The sequence below is a fragment of the Protobothrops mucrosquamatus genome, unplaced genomic scaffold (assembly GCF_001527695.2).
Source record: "Protobothrops mucrosquamatus isolate PMUCROS unplaced genomic scaffold, P.Mucros_1.0 scaffold1774, whole genome shotgun sequence".
Lineage (NCBI taxonomy): Eukaryota > Metazoa > Chordata > Lepidosauria > Squamata > Viperidae > Protobothrops > Protobothrops mucrosquamatus.
In genome coordinates this window covers 29271-55859 of record NW_015387912.1, presented here as the reverse complement: position 1 = coordinate 55859, position 26589 = coordinate 29271, and the positions used below count along the sequence as shown (strand labels likewise).

General features: G+C 43.6%; 2 protein-coding genes and 1 pseudogene across 2 annotated transcripts in view; 1 reads left to right on the top strand and 2 right to left on the bottom strand.

Moving 5' to 3' along the window:
• Positions 1-5853, bottom strand: part of LOC107293920 (zinc finger protein RFP-like) — a 9639-nt gene extending 3786 nt beyond the window's left edge. Inside the window, exons 1-2 of the mRNA XM_029285498.1 lie at positions 5815-5853; positions 229-651 (exon numbers count right to left, since the gene is read on the bottom strand). Of these exons, the coding sequence (XP_029141331.1) occupies positions 229-651; positions 5815-5853 (462 nt within the window). The remainder of the gene's footprint in view (positions 1-228; positions 652-5814) is intronic.
• The window catches only part of LOC107293919 (zinc finger protein 260), a 34398-nt gene continuing 13488 nt past the window's right edge, over positions 5680-26589 (bottom strand). The window contains exons 4-5 of the mRNA XM_029285497.1: positions 19924-20927; positions 5680-6631 (exon numbers count right to left, since the gene is read on the bottom strand). Coding sequence (XP_029141330.1) covers positions 6026-6631; positions 19924-20927 — 1610 coding nt within the window. The 3' untranslated portion in view covers positions 5680-6025. The remainder of the gene's footprint in view (positions 6632-19923; positions 20928-26589) is intronic.
• LOC107293917 lies at positions 8929-10121 on the top strand (annotated as a pseudogene).

The following is a 26589-nucleotide window of genomic DNA, read 5'->3' as shown; positions in this document are numbered from 1 at the left end:
TAAAATGTGTATGTGTGTACATGGGTGGGGTCTTGGCTCCTTTAGCTGCTGAGACCCTTTAGAAGTACTTCAATAAAAGTTCCTTGAACCGCCTCTCCTGTCTGGTTCTCATTGGCATCTGCCCCAGGCTAAACCCAGTTTTGAAGCAAGTAAACTGATATAAGGATTGCCAGGAAGCCCAAGGATCTGAATGGCCCTCCACAGGGATTCCTCCTGACTGATTCCTACCTGGTACTCCTGGAGAGCCTCCTCCACAGGGATCACCGAGTGGCCCCTGTGCTCTTCGGATCGGTCGCAGACCAAGCAGATGAGGGTCTCGTGGTCCTTACAAAAGAGCTTGAGGGGCTCCTGGTGCTTCAGGCAGAAGCTCCCTCTGTCCTCGCCCCAAGGGCTTCCGCATCGCCTGGCCACTTCCAGCACCCGCGCCAGCTGCCTGTTGGGGAGGACGTTGTGGGGCCCGAAGGTCTGTCTGCACTGGGGACAGGAAGCCTCCAATTCCGACGTCCCCCAACTGCGGGTCAGGCAGCCCCGGCAGAAGTTGTGGCCGCACTCCGGGATGAGCACGGGGTCCTGGAAATAGTCCAGGCAGATGGAGCAGGTGGTTTCTTCCAGGAAATCCTGCAAAGACGCTGCGGTCGCTATCGCTGCCTCCTTCGCCGGGATAAGGGAAGAGAAAGTTAAGTTTTGCGCCTTTCCTTACGAATCAGGTGGCCACCTTTGGAAAACCGGGATTATTTATTATGGCTGTTGCGGTCAGCTTCGCTGGCTTCTTAAAGGAAAAACAGAGTATTTTGAAAAGAACCAATTGAGGAAAAGCAAATATTCACGGGACGGACCTCCGATCAATTATTATTGGCCCAATCAGCTGGTCAAAGGGAGGGAAAAAATTTTAAAAAACTGGGGAGAAGCAAACATGCATGGGACGGACCCCCAATCAGTTGGTCCCAGTGTGGGAAAGATCTATAAATTTGTATAAAGTGTATTAGAACTGTTGTATAAGAAATAACATATTGAGTAATCTAAGCTCTAACAAAGTTACTAATGGCTGACAGGCGCCTCGGGAGAGGGGAAGGGGAAAAAGCCGACAATTCATAATAGAAAGGAAAACGTTTAAATTCACAAGCAAACATGAGAACTAAATACTTTTAAATTATAAAAAGAAACAAGCAAATACCTGAACTTTCACTATGTAAACTTAATTATAAAGAAAAAGATTTAATCATCACTTGATTTAATCAGTATTTTTTTCCGGGTTAATAAGAATGTTAAAACATAAACAAGGAAAACCAATTAAGAAACTAATTTAGAAAATTATAAATGTTGCTAGAATGTTTCATATTTTAGAGCTTTGACTCTTGGAAATATAAGTAGTCCTTGATTTACAACAGTTCACTTAGTGACCGTTCAAAGTTACAATGGCACTGACAAAAGTGACTTAATCACTTTTCACACTGATGACCATTGCAGCATCCCCATGATCACGTGATTTACATTTGGATGCTTGATGGCTGACACTGATTGCAGTGCCCCAGGGTCATGTGATCCTCTTTTGTGACCTTCTGACAAGCAAAGTCAATGGGGAAGCCAGATTCACTTAACAATCGTGTTACTAATTTAACAACTGCAGTGGTTTGCTTAACAAATGTGGCAAGAAAGGTCGTAAAATGAGGCAAAATTCAATACATTTCTCAGTTAGCAACATAAATTTTGGGCTCAATTGTAATTGTAAGTTGAGGACTACCTACAAAAGTTCCTCCTCTTCAAGTAGCACTGATGTTTGTTTGTTTGTTTGTTTGTTTATTTCATTTTGCTGCTGAAATCTGGATCAGATTTTCCTTCCCACACCAGCATCCTATTAAAGAGGGAAAAAGTTTTTTAAAAACTGGGGAGAAGCAAACATTCCTTGGAGGCCCCCTCTGATCAATTATTGATCCATGTATCCTGCTAAAGGGAAAGATGCTGAAAAAACCTGGGGGGAAAGAAACATCCATGGGACGGATTCCCTGATTAATTATTATTGATCCAACCAGCTTGTTAAAGGGGAAAGTGCGTTTTAAAAACTGGGAAGAAGGAAACATTTATGGGACGGGATGGAGTAAAGTTGGCATGAAAGAGACTGGGAGAAACCCTTGATAAAAGCCCAAATCCAATGCTGCAATTGATAGGATGTCTCAGAGACAAAGGAGAATGTAGAAATTATAATCCTTTCTCTAAGATGAATATCTGGCAGAGGAAGATCTGCCTGGTCTGCCCACTTCCCAGCTAGCCAGTCAGGAAATGGATCAGGAAAAGCTCTAAAACTGGGCAAAACTCAACATGAGGAGGCAGCCTGGGTGACTCCAAGGAAGGGAGAAACAGAAGATTACAGTTGCAGAATATGGAATATGTAGAATGTGGGATGGGATCATTTACTGATGGAAATCTTCAAGTCATAGACCAGTGGTGGCGAACCTATGGCACAGGTGCCAGAGGCGGCACTCAGAGCCCTCTCTGTGGGCACGCACACCGTCTCCCCAGTCCTAGGCCTTCAGCTGGCTTTTATAAAACTTTTCGCTTTAGGCCTCTGCCACCGTGTGCAAAAAAAAAAAGATTCAATCAATCACTCAATTTCAATTTCTCGCGGGGAAAAAAAGATCTTGCAAAGTTGGAATTGATTGAACTTTTTAGTCCCACCCAGTCTGCCTTTACCACCATAGCCACGCCCACCCAATGGGCCATACCCACCCAATTGGCCACACCCACCCAATGGGCCACACCCACCCGGCACTCAATGATGCATAAGTGGGTTTTGGGTTGCAGTTTGGGCACTCGGTCTCTAAAAGGTTCGCCATCACTGTCATAGACCAATACAGTCCCTATTTATTTATTTAGTGTATGGCAGAGGTCCCCAACCTTTTGAGCACCAGAGACCGGTTCCGTGGAGAGAGGTTTTTCCGCGGACTGGAGGGAGCGTGGTTTTGTGTGCTGCCTGCATCTTGTGGATGGGGCTTGGCTTGTTTGTGTGGACCAGTTGCTGGCATGTCGTGGCCTGGTACCAGTCCACAGAACGGGGGTTGGGGACCCCTGGTGTATGGCATATCATGCATGAACTAGCAATAAATATTAGCATTTCGCCTACACATATGAATGTTAAAAAGATCTACAGTATATTCAGATACAATGTCTAGGCCAGGGGTAGGCAACCTCGGCTCTTTTATGACTCATGGACTTCAACTCCCAAAAGTCCATGAGTCATAAAAGAGCCGAGTTTGCCTACCCTTGGTCTAGGCCATCTAACCATTGAAGCGCAGCATTGTTTATATGAAAAAATATATCAGATACCGGACGTGTATATGCCCTCAGCTTACAGTCGGTCAGGATTGGATCTACAGGTTGACACAGGACCCCACAGTCACAATGGGGGAGGATATTATGTCCCTTTTATACAGTGAGTCTCAGCAGACGCCATGTGAGTGCAAATCCTATTCAGGATTGTCCATTGCTGGTGTGGTAGTTCAAAGCCTGGCACCTTTTTATGAGGCAACTCATATTGCCATTCTCCAAATAAATTACTTCAGTGAGGGAAAGTAGCAGAGTCCTATCCCGATGTAACAGCAATATATGTGACTCAAGGCTACCTCCTCCTTTCAATTGCCCTCAGGAGAAATTATAAGGTGGGTTTTATACCCACGTAGAAGAAGGGCAGGAGAGCGTCTCCAGAGAAGGAGGGCTCGGAGTATACATGGAGCAGGGCAATGGTCACCCGCCTCCCTTCACAGTTCAGAGAAACTCAGATCTTCTTGTTTTCCTCCTTCAGAACCAGAGGTGAATACTCAGGGGGTTCTGAGGTACAGTAACCCCCTTCCCAGTTCCCAAAGCACCAGATACCAGCCTCTCGGCCATATTCAACCTTCCTCCTCCTCCTCCTCACAGATCTTTTAGCCACATCAATACTCCATCCTTCCTCTCTTCTCGTGATGACATCCCAGACAGATCTCCCACTTGCAAAACCCTCCTGTCCCAAGATGTAGAAACGGGGATCGAATCACCCAGGGCTACCGGGAAAATCCAGGCCCTCTCATCCCACTTTCAGATTTCTTCAGTCTTCGGAGAGGATTAGCCAAGCGTTCACTGTGTCAGGATCCAGAGTTATGTTTTCTTTGGGGCGAAGAAAGGAAAAAAAGAAAGTAAAAGGCAGATGAGAGGATACTTGAAGTTGACAGTCTAGGGCAGTGGTTCTCAACCTGTGGGTCGTGACCCCTTTGGGGGTCGAACGACCCTTTCACAGGGGTCGCCTAAGACCATCGGAAAACACATATTTCCGATGGTCTTAGGAACCTGTCTCGCTTTCAACTCCCCCTAAAATTCTTCATTCAGGCAGGCTTCCAGAGTTCAGCCGGCAGGATGCAGGTAACCCCTCCCCCCTGTCCTGCTGCCTCCCACGGCATTGTGCCACTCCGCGTCCTGTGCCTCAAGCCTCCGTGGCACAGAACTGCTGGCGTGGTCCCCAATGGCTGCTGATGCTCTTCCCGCCGCCAGCGACCATGCTAGCCCTGGCAATTTTATGGTTGGGGGTCACCACAACATGAGGAACTGTATTAAAGGGTCGCGGCATTAGGAAGGTTGAGAACCACTGGTCTAGGGCAATATAGCCCAGCCTGGCATCTCTTTTGGTGTTTTGGGACTACAACTACCAGAACTTCAAGCAAGCATGGCCAGTTCTGAGAGTTGTAGTTTAAATAAGTCTGGATGCTATCAGGTCAGGAAAGAATATAGAGTTTGAAGGGACCTTGGAGGTCTTCTGGTCCAACTCCCCTGCTCAAGTAGGAAACCCTGTACCATTTCAGACAAATGGTTGTCCAATCTCTTCTTAAAAACCTCCAGTGTTAGAACAATCATGGCCAAATAAATCCAGTCAGGATTTTGCTGGCTTTAAAAAGGCTTTGTCGGACCTACCACAACTTACACCTCTAAATAGAAACAATCCTTGGTTCCATTTGTTGAGAAAGGTATAGTTTTATTAGAGATCAAGTGTATAGCAGTACTGCAAAGCCAGAACTGAGAATTGCACACCAAAATCCCCTAAGTTCAGCATTCCTTCCCTTAACAGTCTTTCATTGCCCAGCCCTGTAGTTCAGGCAAGATGTTTTCATAATGGTCGGTCCAAGTGTAGTTTGGTATGCGGCCCTCTCCTTCTTCCAGCCAGGTGATCTTGAGGCAGTCTCAAGGAGATACAGCCCTTACTTTCATCTCCCCAAACATTCCCCCCTTCATTCCCCCTCCCCACAGTTCATGGCAGTCTGTCACTACATAGCAGCGAAGCATACACAAACATAAAATCTTATGGCAGCTGACAGGCTTAGTTAGAATGGTTTGTTAATACAGATCAACGCCATCTACATCCTGGGTAAAAATCTGTGAAATAGACAAGGCAGTTGTATTAACAACAACCCTAATAAATATCACTTATTTAATGACAACATCCAGCACTAAGAGATCCAAGAATATGAACAGAAATGTGTGTGTGTGTATACACACATACACATATATTTTAATGTTGTAAGCTACCCAGAGTCACTGCACAGCAAGATAAGCAGCAAACAAATTAAATTTATTTAAATAAATAGGTTCTTCATAGTATTTTATTTATGTCTTTTAGCTTTGTATAGTTGCTAGAGACAGTCACTAAGCAAGGACTACCTGTAATTTGAGATCTGGGAGCCATGAATTCAGTCAACCAGTTTGCCACTGAGTGACTGCAGTATTTTGTCTAACCCAAGGGCTTTTCAATGGAAATTAAATATGATGCAGAAAAGCCAGCACTGATTTCATTACCATGCCTGGCATTATAGCAAAGGTCTTAGTCAAGAGCATATAGCCTCTGCAAAGATTAAGGCATCCATTTTGTCCCTTAAAAACTATCCCCAATGGGTGGGTATATGTGTTAAACAACAGAGGTATTACAGAACTACAACTGTTTTATCCCTGGTTATGAGTAGTCGATATCAAGCCCCTGTGGAGGAAACATAAAGGTCCTTCAGAAGGCTCAGAGTAGTTCACGTTTAACCGTTTTAGAAAATGGTGACATTTGTGTGTTTTTTTCCAAGGGCGGCTGGTATTTTGAGGCTTTCTCTTTCAGGTGAAATTTCTGGTGTTTCACTATGTGTGACCGGTGAGTGAAGCACTTTCCGCACTCCAGGCATTTGTAAGGCTTCTCTCCCGTGTGGACTCTCTTATGAGCCAAGACATTGGATCGGTCTGAAAAGCGTTTCCCACATTCGGAACACATGTAGGGCTTCTCTCCCGTGTGAACCCTTTTGTGTCTGGCGAGGGAGGAGCTGTCCGCAAAACATTTTCCACACTCCGAGCACACGTAAGGCTTCTCTCCCGTGTGGATGCGCTGATGTTTAACTAGGCCTGAGCGCTGGGCAAAAAACTTCCCACACTCCAAGCAGGTGTAAGGTTTCTCGGCTGTGTGGATGCGGCAATGCTTCACGAGAGACGAGGGTCGAGGAAAGCATTTGCCGCACTCCAGGCACTCGTAGGGTTGTTCTCCCGTGTGGACCATCCAGTGACTCACGAGGGTCGAGTGCTGGTCAAAACATTCCCCACACTCGGAGCATTTGAATGGGTTCATCCCTCTGTGAATCCTCTGGTGAGCCACCACGTGGGACCTGTCCGCAAAACACTTCCCACACTGGAGGCACTTGTAGGGTTTCTTGCCAGTGTGAGCTCTCTGGTGCCTCACAAAGGCCGGGTGGTCGGCAAAATGTTCCCCACACTGCAAACATTTGTGTTGTTTTTCTTGGAGGTGGACCTTCTGGTGGCTCAAAAGGCCCAACTCATGAGCAAAACACTTCCGGCATTCCAGACACACGTGGTGGTGGTGCCCATTGGTAACCTGGCCCTGATGGTGCTTAACAAGAGCAGAGGACCATGGGAAATGCTCCCTGCAGTCTAGGCACTCATAGGCCGCTTCTCCTGGGTGAATCCTCCAGTGGTCCATGAAAGTAGAAGATTGTTGAGCCTGTCCCCCACATTCCATGCATTCATAAGGTCTCTCTGCTGTGGGCATTCCCGGTGGCATTGCAGGGCCTGGCCAGCTAGTGAAAGAGTTCCCACAGGTCTCACACAGGAAGGACTCCTTTCCCACAAGGTTTTTCTGGTGCGCCTCATTGTAGTATTTGTCGTGCAGCGAAGAGCACAAACTGTTGTCCACAGAATCATCTGATGGAATAAAAGACAAATATGGATAGTCCTCAACTGACAACCACAACTGAGCAACAAAATTTCTGTTGCTAAGCGAGACAGCTAAGTGAGTTTTGCCCCATTTGTGACAGTTGTTAAGTGAATCACTGCAGTTGTTATGTTAGTAACATGGTTGTTAAGTGAATCTGGCTTCCCCATTGACTTTGCTCGTCAGAAGGTGGTAAAAGCTGATCACGTGACCCTCGGGACATTGCAACTGTTATAAATACATGCCAGTTGCCAAGCATCTGAATTTTGATTACATGACGATGGGGATGCTGTAATGGTCATAAGAGTGGAAAATGGTCATAGGTCGCTTTTTCTAGTGTTGCTGTCACTTTGACTGTCATTAAACAAATGGTTGTAAGTCAAGGACAACATGTACAATGGTCACTGCTAGGCTTAGAATAGCTTAGAAAAGCCATCAATAACATAAGAAAATATTATAGTCTAGCTCAGTGTTCTTGAAAGGCCTGTGGATTTCAACTCCCAGAATTCCCCAGCCAGTTTGAGAATTCTGGGAGTTGAAGTCCACACATCCTAAAGAGGCCAAGGTTGAAAAACACTGCCATAAACTCACATTGCTCTTGGTGGAATCTTTGCAAATATACACAGCAAAAAAATACCTCACTGCAAATAAAGTCTCATTCGATCATTTTCAAAGGCAAAATTAACTTCATCTTTGAACAGATGCTACTGAATCAGAGGGCAAATAGCTTTAGCCAAGCCTGTGTTGGTTTTGTCCATGTTGCATGACAAGATGTAAAAGCCTGCCAATGAGTGCAGCCGGAATACTTCAATATATATATTTTATATACTGCATTTAAGTCCTATCCATGTAAGCTGCCTAAGATTGCATTTTTGAGATGGAAGGTCATATGAACATATTTAAATCAACAACTAATAATTATGTCCCATGCTTCCATTTAAAAAACATTTTTAAAGTTTTTTTAAGTGGAAGCATGGGACATAATTATTACTGATTTAAATGTGTTCATATGACCTTCCATCTCAGAAAACACTTTTTAAAGTGTTTTTTCCCCTTTGTTGCAAAATAACTATTTGTGTCCTTAAAGTAAAAGGTCAAGGGATCTCCAACTCCACACACAAAAAAACCCGAGTGTCAAGGTTCGAACCCAACCAAGCAAACATTAAGAGACATTCCGATCTCTTAATGCAAAACTTTATTGAGTACATTATTTCGGCACGTATGAAAACAAAACCATCTCTGGCAAAAATCTCACCCAAGCCCTATATAGTGAAAGCATAGAATTCTCTCTCCTCCCTCTGGATCAGGTCACGATGCCCAATTAAATGCAGCGATATTGTTACGAGAAAGTATCTCTGGGTCTGGCCAAACACCTGGTAAATGTCCTTGGTTCCCATGGTCTGCTTCCTTAATCTTTGATGTCTGCATTCCAATCCGATTCCCTCCCCCCTGAGTTCATTGGCAAGCTGAGAAGCAATAACTGTTGCAGCAGGGGAAAAAGGTGCTTCGAAACTTGACACTCAGTTCACAAGTGACAAGTTGTATTTCAGAAATTTCTAAGAGCAGAATTTGTTGGAGAGAATATATTTATTATATTTTTATCCCTATAAGTAGCTCAAGGTGACCAATATACTTAATACTCCTTCCTCCACCTATTTTCCACAACAACAACCCCTGGGTAAGACTAAGAGAATAGTAACTAACCCAAGGTCTTCAATGAAATTTATCCATTATGGACATACTCTTATCTAGTGCTGCTGTTCCCAGTCTTCTTGGCCACAGATTATCTCAGATACAAGCCTGTCATCCTTCTGCAAGGACTAACCCTTATAGTAACATGGTTTATGCTTCTGTACTCCCAAAGAATTCTAGCTGTTCAGTTCCTGGAATTTTTTTATGGATTAGTGACTGCAGCAGAAATCACTTATTACTCTTACATTTATAGTGTTGTGGACTTGAACTTGTACCAGAAAGTCACAAGCTACTGTCGAAGTGCTGCCCTTGTGGCTATACTGTGGCCTCTGTCTGTGGACAAGTCCTAGTATCTGTTGTAGGTTGGTCCTTGTTCAGTTTGAATGTGGTGTCACTTACTTCTGTATCTGTTCCCTTTGCAATAGCTTGGTCTCTGCCTATGCCACAGAAAAGGTTTTTTCCCCCCACCATCACTCAAGCCTCCAGGTCAGTAAAATGAAGGTTCTAAGTTATAAAAATGGAACAATTATCCAACATGATCCTGCCTTAAAGAAGGTTCCCAGGTTGGAAGATATGGAATTGAAGATTCCATTAAATATAGAAGAGTGTCTCGCAGAGTAGCAGGAGCAAAAGATGAACATCAAAGAACTCTGGCAGGACTTCTTACAGCAGTGGTGGCGAACCTATGGCACGGGTGCCAGAGGCGGCACTCAGAGCCCTCTCTGTGGGCACGCGCGCCATTGCCCCAGTTCTAGGCCTTCAGCTGGGTTTTATAAAACCTTTTCGCTTTAGGCCTCCAGCGCCGTGTGCAAAAAAAAAAAAGTTCAATCAATCAATCAGTAAATTTCAACTTCTCGTGGGAAAAAAAGATCTTGCAAAGTTGGAATTGATTGATTGAACTTTTTAGTCCCACCCAGTCTGCCGTTACCACCGCAGCTACGCCCACACAATGGGCCACACCCACCCAATTGGACACACCCACCCGGCACCCGACGATGCATAAGTGGGTTTTGGGTTGCAGTTTAGGCACTCGGTCTCTAAAAGGTTCGCCATCACTGTCTTACAGTGTTACTCTTCCTGGCCTCTGCTGTGCTGGTCTGTATGGTGAGCCCTGTCAACATGTGGCTATTTCCAAGTCATCAATTATGCTCAAGGCATGTGGGAATGCTATATACTGATGCCTAAGGTAGGACTAGAACTTACAGACTCCTAGGTTCTAGCCCAGCATCTTAACCACTGGATTAAACAGGCCCAATTGTCTAATTACTAAACTTTTACCTGCATTGGTGTTAGATATCTCTGTATCGTCCACTTTGGCGGTTTCTGGCAGCCACAGCTCTTCCCCCCGTTCTATCTGAGAGATAAGGGCAGGCTTGAGGGCTAGAAAACCTGAAGGTGAGTAGATATGGAAGAATGTGATCAGCATAGTAATGGTCAGTTGTGAAGCCCAGGAGCAGGCGTGCCTGCCCAGCAGAGTTCAAAAAATGAAGATGGTGATGGCTAAAAAGCAGGTGGAGCTTCAATCCCGCCGTTGTGGCTGCCATCTTGACTTTTCCGACCACACCCTGAAGCCACTCCATGCAGAGCAAAACATGGCAATATGAAAACATACAACCTCAATCTAAATCGTAGCACAAATAGGAAAAAAGTTTGCCATAATTATAATCCTATCACTGGTTTCCTAGGAAGTCGCTGAAATGCATTTGAATTAGAAATGCAACAGGCCTTGCAACCAAACAATAATATTTGAACTGAAGGAGGAGACTGATAAAATAGTAAGGATGCTCCACCTTTATCTGATCCTTCCTTCCTTCCCTGGGTCCTTTTCAGACTTGTCTCTCTCTCAAACTGTAATAAAACTTTACAGGTAAGTCCTCAACCTATGACCACAGTTGGGACTGGAATTTCAGTCATAAGTTGTGGTAAGTCGAGGCACCCCTATGCCCGAATGCAATTTTTCTATCTTTTTTTTTTTTACAGAAGTTGTAAGTGAATCATGCAGTTGTTAAGTGACTCCATCCTCCCAAATGGACATTCTTTTGACGGAAACTGGGAAAAAAACACCAAAAGCCAAAAGCAGAAACATTACAAATCATGGTCACATGTCTACAGGACATAACAAACTGTCCTAAATGCAAAGCTGGTTGCCAAATGTCCTAAATGTGGTCATGTAAAACATTGATGTTTTTCCCATGAACATGAAGAACTCTGCATTAAGTGGTACCATTTGTACAGTAAAAGTTAAATAACCAAAATCAAGGACCAAAGTGAGTTTTTGGAAAATAAGTCTTAAGAGCAACTTTCTGAAATATAGAGTAGAGTAGAGTGGCAGAGTCGAAAGGGACCCTGGAGGTCTTCTAGTCCAACTTCCTGCTTAGGCAGGAAGCCCTATACCATTTCAGGCAAATGGTTGTCCAATCTCTTCTTAAAAATTTCCAGTGTTGAAGCAGTCACAACTTCTGGAGGCAAATTGTTCCACTGATTAATTGTTCTAACTGTCAGGAAATTTCTTCTTAGTTCTAAGTTGCTTCTCTCCTTGATTAATGTATAATCAAGGAAAGGTGGTCACTGTAAATAAAACAGTTCAAACTTTTTTTGCAACCTTCTAGAAGCTTAGTGAAGAATTCCATTGTGGTTGTTTTCATTTCCTATGGGACAGACAGCATTCTACAATCCCACTATTTCTGTGTCTAATTGGCCATACATATTGGCTTTTCATCTAGCCCCTTACCCAGCGAGGCCACAATCACATAATTTTCCACCATGACATCTTCATACAAGGTTCTCTGTTTTTGATCCAGCAGAGCCCCCTGGTCCTCTGTGAAATACACAGCTACATCTTCAAAGGTCACTGAATTCTGTAAGAAAAATAACATTTACAGATACGTATGTGGGCATAAACAGCTAGCTAGCTGATTAATTACTTTTTAAATGTTATTTATTTATTACATTTATATGCCTGGACAGCTGACCAGTGGAACTCAGGTGCAATCTATGAAGACATGCATCAAATTAAAATATTCTCATGATAATTGATAGAAAGCAAAATGATTCACCAGTTAGGACCTTATCCACAAAGGTGTATTTTTAGGTTATAAGCAGTTTAGTCTTTCAAAAATTCGAACTGCAGGTTACGTGCTCCATACCACACTTGCAGCCTGGTATAACATTTGATAGGGGCAAAGATTGGGTTTTCTCACTGCAAACTCTGGCCTGTAGGCCAAATAGGATGTAAATACTACAAAAAGCTACAGATAAACAAATTGGCAATTAGGCATTAAGGACTAGCTGTGGTTACTAAATTCTGCAATTCTGGAAGAGAGATCCTGCAGAAGAACTACTTAATTCATTATCCATTCCCACTGTACTCAACTAGATTTTTCAGGGAAGTTTTCAAGTAGGATTTGAGCATTTTCTATTCATGTTCCTCAACATGATTTTCAATAAATTTAAAACAGAAACAGAAAAACAGGACAGAAATCTCATTTATGGAGCTACTGAAAAACAGTAAACCTATATGAAATGCTTTACTAACTGGAGGTCAGAAATCCTTCCAAGCTCCTTTAAATAGCTCAGTGGTATTGCAATCGATCCAAATCTATCTCTTATCCAATCCTGATTTAATGTATGTTGCAGATTCTAAGTCAGTGTTTCTCAGCCTTAGCAACTTTAAGATGTGTGGACTTCAATTCCCAGAATTCCCCAGTCAGCATCCTGGCTGAAAAATTCTGGGAGTTTTCCCCAGCTGTGGATTTCAACTCCCATAATTCTAGCAACATCCCTGCCAGCAAAAGTATTTTGGGAGCTGGTCCATCAATCTGCAGATTGCTGACTTACTGATCAGCATTTTTGTCCATTTCATGAAAAGGAAGGCAACTTTCTCACCTTAATGTGACTCTCAGGAATTGTGGTCAGTGGACTGAAGTCATATTCCATTATCCCAGCAAGGTTTACTACTGGAGAAAATTATCATAGCATCCAGAGCTCAGTCCTCTGTATGGTTATTTACCTCTGTAAATACACAGGATTCGTTTGTCAGTCACTTCAGCTATGCAACATATGCAGGCTTCAAGCCAAGTAATGAAAGACCTGGAGTAGTTTACGTCTCCTTTTTGTCTGTCATTCCTAATTTTCTATGGAAGTCCAACTAAGGCATTTTACTGCCTGAACGAAAACACATCTTCATCCCAGCCTGGATGTTCAATATCCAAAGGTCATCAAGTTATCATATGTGACAAGTATTTTCCCCATTCCCAGGCATTTAAAATATAACAATTTAACTAGCTAATGCGTTCTCTTGCGACTTTGCAAACTTAGACAGCACATTCTCGTTTGAAAAATAGTATTTTTTAGAGCAGCCAGCTTGTGACACAAAAGCTGTTGCTGGGCACCTCCTAAAATTGGAATAACAGATTACATGAGAGGCAGAAAGCAACCCAGAAATGAAACAGATCGTTGCGTTTTTATTATTATTATTATTTTTGCTGGACTCAGTGAGGGCGAACCGTCCATTTCTGGAATAGAGGCTGAATTTAGGCAACTGCGTAATTCTTAGTCTCGTCTCTCCTCCTTCCATAATTCTGAAGCTCTCCCTAGCTTACGTTAACCCTCCCCTTCCATTTACCACCTGCCAAATGCATCCGACTACAAACCCCATCACCGCCAGTAAGCAGCCAAGCGAGCGGGCTGATGCAACCCAAAACATCTGGAAAGCATAAGTTGGGAAAAGCCCAGCGATGCTCTTGACACACTCCAAAAAAAGCTTTACGCACTCCTTGCCTGTGCTTGCTCCCACGTCTCTTGTCCCATCCCTTTTCCCAGATCACAAGAACTTTGCGAACTCTCCCGACCGACTCGTGGTCTATAGCAAAGCAGGAATCCAGGAAACATCTTTTTCCTTCTCAACCCCTCCCTCCCGCAGCTCCGTGATGCAAAGTTTTTGCACCCCTCCAAAAGTATGAAGAACGATAGAGGATTCCCCCTATGCAAGGGTCCCGCGCACTTGGCTGCCTTCCACCGCCCGCCCGTATGCTTCCTTACCTGGTCGGGCGCCCCCGCCGCCTCCATACTTTTGACACTTCCATCACGTCGGCCGCTCTCAGCCAATCCGGCGTTTCGAATCTGGAATCAGGAAGCCCAATGACCGCTGGGATTTGTGGTCCAATTTGCTTCCCTCCCGAATGGAACGGAGGCGCTTCTGGGACTTGTAGTCTTCCTTTCTTTTCACTATTCCAGGGGTAGGCAACTTTGGCTCTTTTATGACGCGTGGACTTCAACTCCCAGAATTCCTGAGCCAGCATGGCTCATCTTGGAAACCTCTTTCCCCTCAGCATGGCTGGCTCAGGAATTCTGGGAGTTGAAGTCCAGGAGTCATAAAAGAGCCAAGGTTGCCTACCCCTGCACTATTCGATGCCAGCCACGGTAAGATGGGTGAATTTCGACTCCCAGAATCCCCCCAGCCAGCATGATCTGCAGCCAAAAGCTTCCAGCAGATCTTGCAGCCACTCAGCTTTGGAGATCAACAAGCAAGACCTAAAAGTGAAGGGAGCTAACCCCCCTCCTCCGCATTTTATTTATATAGCAGTTATTCAGATACACAGTTCCTGAACAGGGAGGCTCAGTTTAAACATCATGCCTCGACAGTTGTATTTTTCATACAATGGGATGAAACTGCTACCCCACCCCCCAACTCCAATGCTAATTACTTTAGTGAAAATGTGCAATCAGTTGCCTTCCATGTATAAACTGAATGTAGCTTCCATAATTCTGAATTGACCTAGCCATTTTTTTTTTTTTACCTTACAGCAGAGGTCTTCAAACCTGGCCCTTTTATGACTTGTGGACTTCAACTCCCAGAATTCCTCAGCCAGGCATGCTGGGAGTTGAAGTCCACAAGTCATAAAAGAGCCAAGTTTGAACAACCCTGCCTTACAGCATCATGTTTAACCTTTCTAACTAAAAGCACTAGACTAGCACGGGTGTCAAACTCGATCGCGTCACGTGATATATCGCGACTTTTTGCCTTTGCGGACCTGGGATGGGCGTGGCCTGTGCATGTTGCATCCGGCCCGCGGGCCGCCAGTTTGACAACCTTACACTAGAGCAGTGGTTCTCAACCTTTTTAATGCCGCGACCCCCAACCGGTCGTAAGTCGAGGACTAAACCGGTCGTAAGTCGAGGACTACCCAACCGGTCGTAAGTCGAGGACTTTCCCTGCCCGGGAGCACCGCGCATGCGTGGTTCCGCCCCCTGCACCGGCCGAGGCGTAGCTGGCAAGCGGCAGAGACGGAGCAGGCCGACCACCAGCTGGCCCAGCTCAAGGGAGGTAAGGCACCCGCCGGAAAAGGGGGGAAAAAATGGCAGACAGCCTTGCTTGGCGACCCCCGTGAAATGGTCGATCGACCCCAAATGGGGTCGCGACCCATAGGTTGAGAACCGCTGCACTAGAGCTTATTATATATAAATAAAATGGTATATTCATTGGTAGTGGTTGTTGTATCTATTGTGATTTCTGTGCAACTAAAATTATAACAGTTAAAAGGTACCTGCTTAAAAGGAAGGAAAATGAAACTGGTCAGAAGATTGTTTTATGTATATATTTAATTGATTTGTAATACTTTATAAATTACTAATGCAAAAAAATGATTTTTTATACACAGCTTATAGAGTTGTACATCGCAAATTTCTCAGACCAGAACGATTTCAATTTACATTTAGAGAAATCCAGCAAAGGTTTTTACAGATAATTCATCCCTTCTTCTTGCCCCATCCCTCAATTGAATACTTAATTACATAATACCAATTCTTAAAACCTGCATCAAGTTATTTTCAGAATCAGTTTATTCACGAGAAACTTAAGGTGTCTTGTAAGATATACTGCATGTATTCAGAAATCAAAATTTCCTATGAACACGTAAAAGACTAAGGTGGAAAGTATGATCCTTTTTTTCTATCTTCTCCCCACACACTAAATTTGGTGCTGATCTGTTCTGTTTTGGGCAGTTATCCTATTGATACAAAAGCATGTGTTACTGGATAAATAAAAAGAGGCCTCAAATTGTTGAACTCCTTCCCCCCACCCAAATACGGGTAGTCTTCATCTTACTACAGTAATTGAGCCCAACATATACAGTCCATAAGTCATGACGGTCATAAAATGGGTCACCATATGCCAGACTTGGTATTTTTACTTTTTTTTGTTAAGCAAAGGTTGTAATTGTTAAGTGAATACCATAGTCATTAAGTGAATTTGGTGGTTTTTAAGTGAATCCATTGTTTGCTCTGTTGGGGTGGGGGTGGGGGCTGGGTTTGCCGAAAAACAGAAGTAAATGGTGATTTCCAGCAAAAAAATGCCTGCTGCAAATGGCCATAAATGTGGGCTGGTTGCTGAGCAGCCAAAATACGGTCACATGATCGCAGGGAAGGGGAGGATGGACATCGGAATTTTGAATCTAGGTTGTAAGCCCCATTTTTAGGGTCTGTCGTAATTTCAGTCATTAAATGACAGATTATTAAGTCAAGGACTACTACCTATAGGGCTGTTGACATAGGGGTCTTTCTTAATGCATTTCTAAATCTTTAGATGCTAGGTAGGAATTATCCTCATTTTAAAAAAGCAAGTTTATATAAAAAAAACCAAAAACGTCAAGGATTATCTGTAGTTTTGGCAGGTCTCACTCTTTGGTTCAGTCCAGACCTAATGAAGGCTGCAAAAGATTTTCCCAAAGGCGTTTCATCCCTAAAGGAACTGGGTAATTTGATTAATTCAAAGGCTGCAAGGCCTCATTGCACCATTTGAGTCTTCCTGCTCATTCCCATAATGCAGGCCTGTTCCACAGTTCTGCACTGAATGCAACACAGCAGTTTTCATCAGCCATTGGAAATCCAGTATTGAAGAGATACAGTATGTACATGCTTTAAAGCAGTGGTTCTCAACCTTTTTAATGCTGCGACCCCAACTGGTCGTAAGTCGAGGACTAAACCGGTCGTAAGTCGAGGACTACCGAACCGGTCGTAAGTCGAGGACTACCGAACCGGTCGTAAGTCGAGGACTTTCCCTGCCCGGGAGCACCGCGCATGCGTGGTTCCGCCCCCTGTGCCGGCCGAGGCGTAGCTGGCAAGCGGCAGAGACGGAGCAGGCCGACCACCAGCTGGCCCAGCCCAAGGGAGGTAAGGCACCCGCCGGAAAAGGGGGGAAAAATGGCGGACAAAAAAAATGGCGGACAGCCTTGCTTGGCGACCCCCATGAAATGGTCGATCGACCCCAAATGGGGTCCCGACCCACAGGTTGAGAACCACTGCTTTAAAGAGATTCAGAAGAGCTGGCTGCTTTAAGGATTTGATTCATTAAAATAGCGGTGTTTGGTTTGGGGTTCACATGGAAACCTGACAGAAAGTGATGTGACTTATGTTAAAAAGTGATGATGCTTGTCCTCCCAAGCATTTGGAAAGTTCTTGCACATTCCTAGTCATCAGGTATAAACTCCAAAGGGCGAGTGGAGGCTGTTCCAACACAAATACTATGGCATCTGAGGCAGGAAAGGAAGTATTAGAAAGCCATCTAAAAAAGACCATGTGACTGTTTTGTCTCTTTGCTTGTTTATGTCTGAAATGGTATAGGGCAGTGGTGGCGAACCTATGGCACGCGTGCCAGAGGCGGCACTCGGAGCCCTCTCTGTGGGCACACGTGCCGTTGCCCCAGCCTCGCCTCCCCCTACGACCCCCTCCTCACCAGCAGCCCCCCTGGAGGAGAGTCGCCCCCGAGCGTGGCCCACACGGAGCAGCGCAGCCAAGGACATGGCAGCCAGGCAGCGTAGACAAGACTCTGCCCTCACACCCCATCCCGCACAGTTGATGCTGCGGGGCATGCGCAGAGGGCATGGCCGCCATGCGCTGCTGGGCTGCCTGGGCGATCTGCGGCGTGCCCTGGAGGCGGTGAGTGGCCCTGCGGGTAGGCGGGGTGGGGCCGGGACAGGGCCAGTTTTGGGCACTCCGTCTCTAAAAGGTTCACCATCACTGGTATAGGGTTTCCTGCCTGAGCAGGGGGTTGGACTAGATGACCTCCAAGGTCCCTTCCAACTTTGTTGTTGTTGTTGTTGTTGTTGTTGTTGTTGTTGTTGTTGTTATTGTTATTATTATTATTATTATTATTATTATTATTATTATTATCTTCCCCCGCTTCTGCTTTCTCAAGCCAGATATTCAGGGAGGCTCTAAAGCAGGGGCCTTCAAACTTGGCCTTTTTATGACTTGTGGACTTCAACTCCCAGAATTCCTCAGCCAGCTCACGGCAACGCTCGCACGACTGGGGCTGCAAACGTTCGCGGCAACGCTCTTGCGAGTGGGGCTGTGCGCACAGGTGCGCACCAGTCAGCCACTCGCATGGCCTGGTGGCCAATAGCGGGCTATATCCCAAAAGCGGAGAACCCCTGCTTTAGAGCAACAAGGTGATGATTTGGAAGGTTCCCCAATACCTTCCTGTGCCAACTACTGTTTCCTTCATAGAAAGTCACTTCCCCCCCCCAAAAAAATTGGTTCCAGTTTAAACCAGGAAAAAGGCCATAGAAAGCACCAGTTCAATAGCACCCACGCAAGGACATTTACACACTTCATTGTTGCTAGCTTTGCTGCTGTTTTGAAACACTTGGGAGTTTGTTATTTCTGTATGATGAAAGATAAACAACGGGCAAGCTGATGTTGAGACTCTAGAAAGAGTAAACAAAGATGATTAGGGGACTGGAGGCTAAAATATATAAGGAACGGTTGCTGGAACTGGGTATGTCTAGTTTAATGAAGAGAAGGACAAGGGGGGACATGATAGCCGTGTTCCAGTATCTCAGGGGCTGCCACAAAGAAGAGGGAGTCAAGCTATTCTCCAAAGCGCCTGAAGGCAGGACGAGAAGCCACGGATGGAAACCAATTAAGGAGAGAAGCAACCTAGAACTAAGGAGAAACTTCCTGACAGTTAGAATAATTAACCAGTGGAACAACCTGCCTGCAGAAGCGGTGAATGCTCCAACACTGGAATTTTTTAAGAAGAGACTGGACAGCCATTTGTCTGAAATGGTATAGGATTTCCTGCCTCCGCAGGGGGTTGGACTAGATGACCTCCAAAGTCCCTTCCAACTTTATTATTATTATTATTATTATTATTATTATTATTATTATTATTAAACATGGGCAACTGAACCAATTGCTCATATAGCGCTAGCAGTAGCATTCAATCTCGGTCCTTATTTTACTGACCTCAAAAGGATGGAAGGCTGAGTCAACCTTGACCCTTGTCAGGATCAGATTCCTGACTGTGGGTAGGGATAGCCTACAATATAGGTAGTCCTCGACTTACAACAGTTTCCTTAGTGACCATTCGAAGTTACAATAGCATTGAAAAAAGTGAGTTGTGACCATTTTTCACAGTTATAACCATTGCTGTATCCCCATGGTCACGTGATTTACATTTGGATGCTTGACAACTGGTTTATATTTATGACGGTTGCAGTGTCCCAGGGTCATGTGACCATCTTTTGTGACCTTCTGACAAGCAGTCAATGGGGAAGCCAGATTCACTTAACAACCGTACTAATTTAACAACTGCAGTGATTCGCTTAACAATTGTGGCCAGAAAAGTCATAAAACAGGACAAAACTCATTTAACACATTTCTCACTTAACAACATAAATTCTAGGCTCAGTTGTGGTCATAAGTCAAGGACTACCTGTATTGCACTTTAACCACTGAGCCACTAGGGCTCCACATGCTACTGCCATTAAAACTCAGTCCTTCCCAGATCGAGTTGTACATCTGTCCTCAACATTATTTCTGTCATGAGTATATCTGTCTTCTTCCATCGGCATCAAGGAAGCATTGTTTTCCAGAACCTTTTCATTTTAACTAAATGTAAATTATTCAGAATGTATTTCATTTGAGTTCGCCGATCCACACTGAATAACATTTCTTGGCTCTTCAAAGCCATCGTCCCACTTAAGGTCGTCACCGGGCTTAACTCGGGAATGAACTCGATGGTGCACGTGAAGATGGGAACGCCGCCTGAAGCATTTCCCACACTCTAGGCATGTATAGGGTTTCTCTCCTGTGTGGATTCGCTGGTGTTTCACAAGATTGGATAGCTGAGCAAAACATTTCTTACACTCCAGGCACTTGTACGGCTTTTCTCCCGTGTGGACTCTTTGATGACTGACGAGAGCCGAACGTTGAGCAAAACACTTCCCACATTCCGGGCATTTGTGAGGCTTCTCCCCTGTATGGACCCTCTGGTGATTCACAACATCTGAACGGATCGCAAAAGATTTCCCACATTCTGGGCATTTGTAAGGTCTCTCCCCTGTGTGGATTCTCCTGTGTTTTACAAGATCAGATTGTTGGGCAAAACTTTTTCCACATTTCATGCATTTGTAGGGCTTCTCCCCCGTGTGAATTCTCTGATGGTTGACCAGGTTCGACTGATGAGCAAAGCATTTGCCACACTCCTGACACTTGTAGGGTTTCTCTCCCGTGTGGACTCTTTGATGGCTCATCAGGACAGACTGACGGGCGAAACATTTGGTACACTGTAAGCACTGGTACGGTTTTTCTCCGGTGTGGACTCTCTGGTGATTGATGAGAACCGAGTGACGGGCAAAACACTTCCCACACTCCAGACATTTATAAGGTTTCTCTCCCGTGTGGACCCTTCGGTGTCGGATGAGTTGTGATCTCTGAGTAAAACACTTCACACACTCCAGGCACCGATAAGGTTTTTCTCCGGTGTGGATCCGGTGATGGTTGACAAGGACAGACTGCCGTGAAAAACACTTTCCACACTCGAAGCACTTAAAGGGTCTCTCTCCTGTATGGACGCGCTGGTGTTTCACAAGCTCGGAGTGATGAACAAAATATTTTGCACATTCCAGACATTTAAAAGGTTTCTCTCCCTTGTGAAGTAGTCGATGGATAGCCAGATCCGATTTCTGAACGAAGCATTTTCCACACTTCCGACAGGAATTCTTTTTCCTCAGTGCCTCTGGGGAGAGAAAAACAAATCTTGACAATAGAAGGGACAACAGATTTTTGAGGATCCCGAAGAAGCATTTATCTATTTCTCTGCCTGCCTGCCTGCTTGCCTGCCTGCCTGCCTGCCTGCCTGCCTGCCTGCCTGCATCTATCTATCTATCTATCTATCTATCTATCTATCTATCATCTATCTATCTATCTATCTATCTATCTATCTATCTATCTATCTATCTATCTATCTATCTATCTATCTATCTATCTATCTATCTATCTTTCTATCTGAAAGCAATAGCCAAAGTGATACTGATATTTTGTAATAACTATTACATATGTTTAATATAGACAATAAGCTGGGTTGACAAGATCAGAAATGAGGAAGTGATAAGCCACCTGGGAAAGCCAAGGAAAATCATCAAAACAATTAAAAAACGAAAGTTAGAATATTTTGGACATGTGATGTGACACCCAGAAAAATACGGCATACTCCATTTAATCCTCCAGGGAAAGATTGAAGGCAAACGAGGTCCAGGCAGAAGAAGAACATCGTGGCTTCAAAATCTAAGGGACTGGTTTGGACAAAACTCAGCAGCACTTTTTCGTGCGGCTGCTGATAAAAACAAAATCGCCAACATGATCGCCAACGTCCGATAACGGATATGGCACAATAAGAAGAAGAATATAGACAATGGATTTGGGTTTGGGTTGTTGTTGTTTTTTTACAGGCTTTACACAACCCACAGCCTCGTTGTTTGATCTGTATAGCTTTATAAATCTCAAAAATAAATAAAGGCATGAAGACCTTTTTGATTAACTGAAGGCCTTGCCAATATCGTATAAACCTTGGCCAGGAGTTTAACAGCATAGTTAATCAATGGGGAACTGGTTGATTCACTTAGGGTCAGCAGTGATTTGCTTAACAACTGTGGCAAAAATAATTGTAAAACTGGGCTTAGTCACGTGACAACTTAACAGAATTTTCTGGCTCCTGGTGTGGTAAGTCGAGGACTACATGTAATCAATTGGGTGTTTTTAAGCAAGAGTCAAGAATTAGAGGCTAAAGGACACGTTTATCGATGAGGAGCAGTTTGGACTCAAGAAAACCTCACAGAGTCGTAGGGGAGCCAAGGTTGCCTATCCCTGGCCTAGAAGCAGAGAAAGTGAGATGGGGTAAGATTCCCGCTGCGATTCACAACGGCTTCAATCAAAGCCAAGGAATGTTTTGGAAACAAATTCTTGTAGCAAGGAGGATTAAAAGATTTGCCGTTCAGTCCTAAATTCCTCGCATCAAGGGCAAAACCACATCAAAAAAGACAGAAGAAAGAACTAAAGCAGTGTTTCTCAACCTTGACAATTTTAAGGCATGTGGACTTCAACTCCCAGAATTCCACAGCCAGCATTGCTGGCTGTGGAATTCTGGGAGTTGAAGTCCACGTGCCTTAAAATCGTCAAGGTTGAGAAACACTGAACTAAAGGAAGCAAACACGATTCAAATTTAACACGGGAGTCTCGCACTAAGGGACTGGAGGCGAAAACATACAAAGGACAGTTGCAGGAATTGGGTATGTCTAGTTTAATGAAGAGAAGGATGAGGGGGGACATGATAGCAGTCTTCCAATATTTGGGGGGCTGCCACAAGGAGGAGAGGGTCAACTTATTCTCCAAAGCACCTGAAGGCAGGACAAGAAGCAATGGATGGAAACTCATCAAGGAGAGAAGCAACCTGGAATTAAGGAGAAACTTCCTGACAGTCAGGACAATTAACCAGTGGAACAACCTGCCTCCAGAAGTTGCGAATGCTCCAACACTGGAAGTTTTAAAGAAGAGATTGGACAGCCATTTGTCTGAAATGGTATAGGTCTCCTGCTTGAGCAGGGGGTTGGACTAGATGACCTCCAAGGTCCCTTCCAACTCTGTTATTCTGTTACTCAGAGTTATGCCTCTTTAGAGATTTTAGCTGATACAGATCAACAGTTTGGAATCAAGAAAACCTCACAGAGTTATGCCTCTTCAGAGATTTAAGCTGATTACAGATAGACAAGAGCCAACCAAAGTAAAACATTTAAGGCAGGGGTCTTCAAACTTGGCCCTTTTATGACTTGTGGACTTCAACTCCCAGAATTCCTCAGCCAGTGTGCCTGGCTGAGGAATTCTGGGAGTTGAAGCCCACAAGTCATAAAAGGGCCAAGTTTGAAGACCCCCGATTTAAGCTTTTATTACTTTTATCCTGTGTTATTAAATTTTCTTAGATGTATTTTAATCTGCTTCTACATTTCATGTTTTTTGGAATTTACTGGTTTGAGATTTATGTTTTACAGCCTAGAGCGGGCTCATGGACTCTATAATTGACAATGTTTAATTTTTCCTTCCTGGCTGTTTAATTTGGCTTTTTGTGGCACAAAACTCTCTATACAGCTCAGGGGATATTTTGAATGGAAACTGAATTTCTCACATTTGTGCAAGAAACCCGAATGAGAAATTGTGATTGATTAGCAAGGGTTGTATCAATTAGTCGTAGCATTTTCCTTCTTTCTGATTTTAAATAAGTATGCAAATATTGCATCTGACTGTTCCTCCTTGATAGTAACCGAGCATAGAATTATTCTGCTAGTTTCATTTGAGCTCATTTTACAGCTTCTACATATTAATTATGCTATGTCTAACTCCATTTTTCCAGTATGGCAAGTTAATTTTGTCAAGTTCTATGAAGATATTATGCTTGTTACCATAAGAGGGAGCTCCTAAATAAGGAATCATCATCTGGGGCCATTTGGGGGGGGGAGGAGATCTATGTGGTCATTAATGGTCAACACAGACTTGATGTCACATAATCAATCAATCAATTAGAGAATATTAATTAAATGAATTTAAATGCAGAGAAACTAATTGAATTTCAATTGTGGCTCTACTTAGTTTTATTTGGTTTTATACATTAGGACCTATTTTAATGTTATTGATTTTCTGCACTTTAACCTTTATATTTATTTTTCAATTTGTTCAGACTAGTGTATAGTATTCATTCTTAACTGGCTCTATTATCATTAGTTCCAACACAAAGAACTGAATGTTATTCTAAAACTGAATAACCTAAACATTGTTTTATTCAAACTTTATTATAAAACATGGTGTTTTAAGCAGTTTCTTTATATTTTAGTGCATATGATTCTAAAGAAATTGGTAGCATTGAATCCATCTTATGCTTAACATCATAACATTTTCTCAATACGTTTGATGACATTGAGGATCAAATTCTCATTTGTTAACAATGAGTAGCAGAAGGCAGAATAAAAATTTGATAAGAAGGGACTTCCGGTGGTGATGTTGAGGTGGTGCAGGGGGAAGAGGACAGTCTCCGTCCTCTAACTCTGATTTTTTCAAGTTTGGAGACCCTTCGGGGGCACAGAGAGTCTGGAGGGCTACATGCGAAAAGGGTGAAACCTTGGGGAGTAGTGAGGTGTGAGGCAGGCACACACTACGACGGAGGAAAACCCTTAAATCCAACTTATAAACTTCTGCCTTCAACAGATGGCAGATCCAAGGCCCTGACTAACCACAAAGGATACAGAAGGAAGATATACTTAATGGACTATGTCAAAGAGTGAGTTAAAAGTTTATAAAAATATTCCAAAGTACTAGAAAGGTCTAAAAGATTTACCTATCTGTTAGTTCTGGTGTTGTAAGGAAGCTCAATAGAAGAGGGAATCCTCAACATAAGCGGCGACCCAGCGGGGAAGAACTGTGATTTAACATTAAAAAAGTCAGAGGATTAACAGGAGTGAGATAAAAGAAAGAAAATTTTGTGGTGCTCTAGCACAGAACGAAGAAGGTGAGAAAGTGAGGTTGGAGGAGAAAGGAGGGAAGGAACGCTGAGAGGATATGTTGTGGTGGCGAAATTGAAAGTGAGAAGAATGGTCGGAAGGAGAGAAGAACGATAGAGAGGCTGCGTACCAAATGCGGAGAAGCAATAGAAAGTTGGAAAAGTGAAGGAACTGGCGAGAGGACATAATACGGAGGTGAAAGCAACAGGAAGAGATCGAAATTTGGAACGTTAGAGAGATCGGAGAAATAGCGCGTTACAGAAGATCGGAGAAAGTGAGATTGGAGAGAGAAAATGGCGATTTAGGAGAAACGGAGAAAGAGTGAACACGCTGTGGAAGATTGGAGAAAGTGGTTGGAGGAGAAAGTTGGAGACAGACCTGGTCGTGGAGAAGATCCGGAAAGCCAAGGAGATGAGAGGATGCAATTAAGTAATGAAAGTGAGCGGAGCGCAGTGAGGATCCGGAAGGCAAAGGAGACGGCGAGAGGACGTGCGAAAGTGAAAGAAATGGATTGTCGGTGGGAGATACAGGATCAGAGGGGAAATACGGAGTCCTAGAGAGACTGTGTCTTTGGTTAAGAGGGAAGAAAGTGAAGAGGACGGCGACGAGTGTGAGAGGAAGTGAAGGAGACGGTGAGAGGACGGGGCACGACGCTGAAGGTGACAGGAACGTGGAGAAGGTCCAGAAGTGGGAAAAAAAAGCGAGGTTGGAAGAGAACGGAGGAGGTGAACCAGGAAGTGTGGAGAGTTTGGAAAGTGAAGGAGACAGTGAGAGGACTCGATTGGGCGGTGAGAGACAGGAACTGATATATGGACTAATGGACTAAAAGCTGATGATATAAGTTGGGTGAAAAAATTTAGAGTTTTAGAGAGAGTGGGTGTTAAACAATAAGAAGAAAACGAAGAGGACTAGGGAAAGAGAAAAGAGGACTAAAGTTAGAAGATTTGCTGATCAAACAAAGGGATATAAGGAATAAAATAAATAAATAAATTTGATAAATAAGATATTAAGATGGCAATACTGAGAATGGGGAAAAAAACAATGTCAAGTTTAGTACTGACACCTTCATCTCCCCCTGGACAGAGAACAATAGAGGGAATGTTGGGGACAGAGAAGCAAAATGCATTATCAAATATGCAATGCATGCAGACAACATTATTAACTATTCAAGAAACGATGTTAAAGATGCAGGAGACAATGTCAAAAAATCATATTGAAATGAGAGGGGATATGAATAAATTAGATAATAAGATTGAAATGATACAACAAACAATTGTGAAAAATGAGGAAAGAATATTGACAGTAGAGGTAGGATTGGATAAGAGAGGGGAAAAAGTTGACACAGTAGATAAAAACTTGAGGGAAACTAATAAAAAATTGGAAGAATCGATTATACATTTGGAAATGGACAGGGCGGCGTTTTACTTAAGGTTTCAAAACGTGGTGGAGGATAAAGAAGAAGATTTGGGCACCATTATGGTAGAGTTGATAGCTGAGGCGTTACAAAGAGATAAGCAAGCAATATTGCCAGAAATAGATGAGGTGTACAGAATCCATACAAACTATGCTCGAAGAAATAAATTACCACGTGAGATATATTTAAGATTCGCCAGAAAAAAAATCAGAGACCTAATATATAGGATTACAAGGGAAGATCCAATAATCTACAAAGGTATAGAAATCCAAACACTTAAACAAATTCCAAGGAAAGTGAGGGAAAAGAGAAGGGATTACAGATTTCTCAGTGCATATCTTATCAAAAATAACATTCCATTTAGATGGTTAATTCCTGAGGGGATGCTGATAACATGGCAGGAGAGAAGGATTAAAATTGACAGTCTGGATAAGGCAAGAGAA